General features: G+C 39.5%; 2 protein-coding genes across 2 annotated transcripts; one reads left to right on the top strand and one right to left on the bottom strand.

Annotated features, from left to right (window-relative positions):
* Positions 1-1,746: 1,746 nt before the first annotated feature.
* Positions 1,747-2,583, bottom strand: LOC148299448 (uncharacterized; the record flags this gene model as incomplete). The annotated part of the gene is given in 2 exon segments (XM_088276082.1): positions 1,747-2,125; positions 2,437-2,583. Coding segments are annotated over 2 exon segments (504 nt in total), but the record flags the coding sequence as incomplete, so codon positions are not given.
* A 1,369-nt stretch (positions 2,584-3,952) lies between these two features.
* On the top strand, positions 3,953-4,965 carry Fa2h (Fatty acid 2-hydroxylase). The gene is made up of 2 exons (XM_088276081.1): positions 3,953-4,604; positions 4,636-4,965. Exons 1-2 carry the CDS (start codon positions 4,325-4,327, stop codon positions 4,956-4,958), a joined length of 603 nt encoding a protein of 200 aa, XP_088132207.1. The 5' UTR covers positions 3,953-4,324; the 3' UTR covers positions 4,959-4,965.
* Positions 4,966-6,737: the final 1,772 nt, after the last annotated feature.

Raw genomic sequence — 6,737 nt, 5'->3', positions numbered from 1 at the left:
AAGCCTGCCAAAATAAACATCACCAACGAGAATAAGAAGTACACATACCAGAAGACGTAAGTCCAGCATTTGCAGGAAAAGTTATTGCAGTAGTATGTACAGCAGACAGTCATGATGCTGGCGACAGAGCAAAGCAGCAAAAATGAATAGAATACGTACAGTGCAATTTACAGACTGTAGTTCACACTCTCAGCCTAAATTTATCACATAATTACTTGGCTGAATGCGCTTTGAAGGCTCGTCTCGTAGATGGCAACAGACTACGTGAAACTTGTAACTTGCGTCACCAAACTATTAATTTACTGCGGGTTCGTGTTGAGATTTGTTAGGGTTGCATCCATGCTGACGATGTTGTTTTTCCAGGCCGTGGAGTTCATAGCCATTTCGGCTGAAATAAGGCTCCGAACAGATGTGTTCACATTGGCATTGCAGTAATCTAGATTGAACGAAGGGTTATAAGGAGCTGAGCAAGTGAGGACACTCGAAGGGAAAGGACAAGATATTGTCTGAGCAGAGTTTGTACAAGTAAACTGCTGTGATTGGAAATACAGGGAAGGCGAGGCTGTGTCGATCACTTGATTATATGCAGGATTTATAGGACTGACATAGGCATCCAGCGCAGGAATTGTGTTTTGAATATTGATCGCCAAATTATTAATATCATTTCCGAAATTGTTTATGCCAGACCAGGGCATAGATTGGTTGTTGTTGCCTTGGTAGGTTTAATCGATGATATTTACTGTATTGCATGACGTGTAGTCGATGGCTTTTTGAATATCGCTGTTGACTATTAAGGCAGCAATGCAAAGCGCAGCCGCCACGAACGAGGACAGAATAAAGAAGATGGTCATTGTTCGCATGCAACAGACATTGTACGTTGATGAAGTTAATTCATTACCACAGCATCTAAATCAGGACATAATTACTATTTGCTGCAGGTATTAAAACATATTACCTGGATTATCGTGGCCACGAATATGATAAATGTCACGATGGCCATGACGAAAAGTGGGACCGAGTAAGGCATTATTGAAACAATATAGGCTTGAATATTCTAGGCGTTCGGCTATTCTATCAGTTTGATCAAGTTATCCTTGCTTCGGACAGCATTAATGCCGCCATCAAAGGCTGAGTCCAAGGCGGCGTAAGGAATTATGTAGTTTTGAACAGTGCATTCCTCGCAGTGAATCGCGAATGCAAACAGCGCAAACAAGAAGGCAGTTGTCAGATATTTCATTGCTCGAATATATAATAAACTATCAATATATCAATGAATATATATGCATTAGCCTTTCTCATTGACGATTATTTCTGGTGAGCTGCAAATAATTTAGGAGCATGCTATAGCCATTTGAATTAGTCCTGTAAACTTTAAAAAAAATATTGGCTATTTATGATAAACTCATATAGCTTTCCACCTAGAATTAACATGGAGCTTGCTGCAAATATTTGAGACAGAATGAGAGTAAACTGATCACAATGATCGTCTATTCATCGATCGGGCAACTTTTGGAGAGCTCCCATAAATATTCGACAATTTACAAATCATATAAATTGAGCAATTTGTTTCCTATTTATATGACATCTTTCAGATCAAGCACTCAAGAGCCACCCGAGATTTCTAAGCCAGTTAATCATAATCTTGCAATAAATATCATGTTATTATTGGCTGCGGCTTATCCCATTACCAGATCAGCAAACGACCATCCCATCCTGCCGATAAGACCGTCTTCTCTTCGAACAAATTGAAATCGATGCTCGTTACAAACTAAGAGTGCTGGCCCCCTTTCATCTTTAAGGGCTGCGTGACATCCCTGAGGTCATAGAAATGGACATTCATATCATAGGACCCAGACCCTAAAAGCCACGAGGCGTGCGGTGAAAAGGAAACCACCTTGGGGGGATATCGATGATCCTGAAGAATGTTGATGGGAGCTGATAGGTTCCGTAAATCCCAAACTCTGATGGACTTATCGATGGAAGCTGTCACTATTTGCTACTCGTATTTGTTAAAGTCGATCGATAAGATTTAGGCCTCGTGCGCGGGATGGCTGGAGATATTGGGCTTCGGGAGAGTGTGGTCCCACATTTTGAGCAGTCCATCGGATCCGCAAGATGCAAACACCTTCTCGGATGTCGGGTGCCACTTTGCTTATGTGCAGTTTTTATGGTGAGCCGGTATTGTGAATGCAACTTTTCCCGTCTCGCAGTTTCCAAAGTGAAGGAATCCCCCCAAAGTGCTTGCAATAAACAAGGGATTTTTGAAGGCGCATTCCACCGAGTTTATTTAATTGCCTAAATTTATCTTCCATGTCACTCCCTTGCCGATCTCCCAAAAGGATGCCTCGCCACTTCCGGACCCCAACAGCAAAAATTTGTCGTTGAGTTCGAACCAAGAGAGCCCAAACACAGCATCCTAAATAACAAATAGGGTACTTGATCTTCGATTGCTGCTATGGTTTGGAGAGTATTTCCCTCTACTTTTTTGATCTGAGTCATCCCTCTGCCTACAACCCCAAAATTTTCAGAGGATGTGACTGCAATAAGATCAGGAGCATGCGGAGACCACTTTGCCCTGGTGTTCGCCCATTTTTATTTGATGCCGAATCTTTTTTATATATGCGTATTCATTGAATAATATTGCGAAGTAATGCGGGGTATGACATAGTTAATTACCATTTCAGCTGAATTAGACAATAAAATATATGTATATGCTAATTATCGGGACTTTTTGTCTTCGAAAGGAAGGAAAATCATATCCATACAATAAAAATATATCTTTTTCTCACATCCACAATAAGTTTCCCATTCTGCTTTGTTCATTTTATTCTAAGAGTATTTGAGCTGTTTTGTTTATCTAAATTAAGGGATGCACGCATTTAAGCCATCTCTCGTTCACTCGTTTCAGTCATTCGTCACAATGGACGAAATATGCTTAAGGCTTGAATTTATTTGAATAGGATGAATAGGAAGTAAATTGCAAGACGTAAATCAATAAAAAAATGCCATGATGAGCTTGTGCCATTGCATTGGGCTCATCTGAGGATAATTGTCATGAGTTTTAGAGTCGATTTGCAGGAATGATTGAAATAGGCCATATGCAGATAGCTGTTATATACAAATTTAATATGCGTGCTTCTTCTATATACTTTTTATTAGATTTACAAATATATTAAATAACATGCTAAGAGGAAGAATATTCAAGAACAGAGACGAGCACTACTCCCATGGAAAACATGAAGAGACTTCGCTGTCCACGGAGGAATCGGTTTCACCATAAAACATACCCAAGAATCATTACTCTAACAAAGAAAAGTCTGAGCTTTGCAGGAGATACATGTAGCAAGGTTTCTGCCCTTACCAGAAAAAATGTAAGTTTGCCCATGGGTCTTAAGAACTAAAACGCAACAACATGGCCAATTCTAAGTATAAAACGAAATAATGTGGCACTTTCTTCTATGACTGCTCTTGCAGGTTCGGGGAGCGTTGCAACTTCCTGCACAGGTACATAGAAGAGCAAACCGAAGAGAAGGAGCAACAGAAAGGGACAATCTTGAAGGAGTACAGAGAAGTGTTTTATGAGTCCAAAATATAATCTAAACTCAAATTCGCATCTCACTGATATTTTATTTATTTAATCTTTGTCAAGCCGCATGCACCATTAGCTCAATTCAGTCATCGACAAATGCAGATTTAGCTCATTCGATTATATTGCAGAAACTAATTCATCTCTGCAGTCTTGCAGAGTGATGGGCAGCCGATTTAGTTGAAATATACTTATTTTTATAGCAGCTTTTGATACCAACATACTCTGATTGATTTTCTCATTATTGAACATTCTGAACTACTTTATCAAAAGTAACTGAAGCTTAATTCCAATATCGACGTATAAAATGCATAAGTTTAATTGAAACCTATAGTAATTTATTATTGAATGTTTCCAACGCCGAAATAAGCCCCCATTTAAAAAAACATCATATTCAAAGACTAACAGGCTGTGCAGTAGTACGCTGCAAACTCAAATGCGATCCTCCTCATCTATGACACTTATGTACTCGACGCCACAAGCTTTGCCAAGCATCACCCTGGGGGTGCTGGATTTATTGTCAATATGAAGAGCAAGGACATCACGAAATAGATGCAGGCACATCACTAGCTCTCACTCGTCATGGCCAACTCTCTCGTCATCGGCACTTACCAAAAATAAATTAACAAAATCATTGATCCCGACCAGCCATTGATGAAGCAAATTTGGGGCATGGATCATTAGACTTACTTGACTGTTTGCAATTCACCTCATTGGCTTTTCGTTAATTCCCCACGGATGTTTGAAACTGACTTCATGGAGCGACTATCTCATAACAAATGGCCCCGGATATTCTTCTTCCCTGCACTGATGCTGGCCATATACCTAAAGAATTTGGACCTGACAGAATTCAACTTTTTGCATCTTCTGCCTTTCCTGTTTCTGGGGATGTTCACTTTTACTTTCATTGAATATTTCTTGCATCGGTTTATTTTCCACAGCGAGAGCTACTTGCCTCATTCGAAAATATTCCGTTATCTCCACTTCATTTTGCATGGAATTCATCATATGTTACCAGCTGATCCGTACTTATTCATTTAAACTCAGAGATCGATTGGTCTACCCCCCAACCTTGTTCTTATTCACAGTCATCATAGGCTACTACTTAATTGGCCAGTTCCTTTCCTTTGGCTCCAATTCAGCCACATTTGTCTTTTGGGTTGGAGCAATTGCAGGCTACCTCACTTACGACTGCATACACTACGCTCTGCATCATGTTGACACCAGAAAATATAAGGGAGGATATTTTCATCGCTTGCAGCAGTACCACAACCAGCACCACTACGGCGGCGAAGAGCTAGGATTCGGAGTGTCTTCTAAATTCTGGGATATTGTGTTCAGGACGGAGATGAGTAAGAAAATAGTGCATTGATATCAATCGCTTCAAATAGTAAACATATTTTTTTGAAAAAGAAATTGCCAGAAGCACTCAACTGTAAATAGGTTGGCCAATGGCAACATGTTTCATACTATCACTTTGTTGAAATAGATAGATATATTCATACATGACAGATGCTTGCATAGTAATCATTTAGTGAATGGTGCAATATTCTGACCGATGATTTACTGCCACAATTATTCATAATATCGCATGATTGCATCTTAGGCTCAACCATGCAAGCCATAATAACACTCTCCTTATAGTGAACCTAAATCTGAAGTCTCAGTCATCGGCCAACTCGGTAGTTCATCTCTGACCTCGCTTGCACAACAGCATCAATAAATAAAAAGTGAGTCGAACATATAGCTGCTCATCAACAGGGGTATCCTCTGCAAAAACGAAGGCAATGTATTCTTCAAAGAAAAAGACTATGTCAATGCGATCAAAAAATATCAGTAGGCTTTAAAGATCTTGGATCCTTCGTATTTCTATGGAGCCACTCAAGCTTAATGCTTATGCATGGCTGAGATTAGCTCTAACTTGCTCAATAATTTGGGGACCTGCTACTATAACTCCGAAGATTGGCGACTCGCTGATGTTTATTATACAGAGGCCATCACAATCAACCCTAAATACATCAAGGCTATTCTGAAGAGAGCCATATCCAGGAACAAGCTAGGCAAGCACGAAGACGCATTGAGCGACATTAAGATAGCGTATTCGCTCGATAAGAGCAGCAAAGAAATCTACGAGGCCTATGAGTTCATCCTCAGGGACTTCAGAATCGAGGAAAAGAGAAACAAAGAGGTGGATAAAAGACTATCAGAGAAAATGCTCAATAACTCGAAGCTCACAGACAAGAAGGCGCAGATAACTAATAAATAGTAAGAGAAAAAAGACGATTCCAACAATGGATGGAACATCATAGGGGCCGCTGCAGGGATAGGATTAGTGGGACTTGCGCTTTATAAATTCTTAGCCAAGTGAATATCATCAATTCATGTTTTATTTATTGTCTAACGAGTAGTTGCATATCATATCATTTCGCACCAACTTTCTTGTACATGCAATATAGTTTGCTGGCTTTTCTCCGATACCAATTCTAATTTTATGTTCTTTTTGACGCATACTCCTCCTTGACCTTGACCATCTCACTTTCGATCCCATATTTACTCAGTGTGGAGCGGGCCTTCGTTCGATTGGTTATGGCATGCTTTTATGCCCGAGTGCCGAGCGACATCCCCTCGTCTTCTTCCTAGTCTTCACTAGTGACACTATCCTCCAAACAGTTTGGATGAATGGTTAATTTTTTGGAGACAATGAGAGCCTGTAGGGAGTTAATCTCCTAAAGAAGCTGACCTACTTATTTTTGAAGCATTTCTGGGCAAAAATACTGCCGAATATAATTATGTCTGTTAATTAATAACCTCCAGTCTTATAATAATAAAAATTGCCTAACAATTCCATTTCAATTCCCAAAACAATCAGCTAGCAAAGCACAAAAGCCTATGAGTCTGCTTATGGTTTAGAATAATCAATCATTTAAAACTTTTGATATTTAAAGCCGATAAATAAAGCCAATGCCAAATTCGTTAAAATAGAAGTGGTTAATTTATCAAGAAGTTTCATTACCCAGGAATCATTTTCATGCTATTTTACTTCTCTCCAATCTTAATGTATTTTTTGGACCCTCCAATATATCTGTCCGACACTTTCACCTTCAAATCAACTAGGTTTATTTTTTTGCTCGAAAATTTCGGTTCATCCTCT

The sequence above is a fragment of the Brachycentrus maculatus genome, unplaced genomic scaffold (assembly GCF_059751285.1).
Source record: "Brachycentrus maculatus isolate JH-2025_06_01 unplaced genomic scaffold, ASM5975128v1 h1tg001137l, whole genome shotgun sequence".
NCBI classification, from domain to species: Eukaryota; Metazoa; Arthropoda; class Insecta; order Trichoptera; family Brachycentridae; genus Brachycentrus; species Brachycentrus maculatus.
Note: the sequence above shows the minus strand (reverse complement) of the source record. Positions and strands in the feature narration are given on the sequence as shown.

Bases quoted from the DNA above. Each gene is read 5' to 3' on its own strand.
- Fa2h (XM_088276081.1), top strand. From the start codon at position 4,325: ATGTTTGAAACTGACTTCATGGAGCGACTATCTCATAACAAATGGCCC. The intron at 4,605-4,635 runs CTGATCCGTACT...TTAAACTCAGAG, and splicing joins AATTCATCATATGTTACCAG to ATCGATTGGTCTACCCCCCA.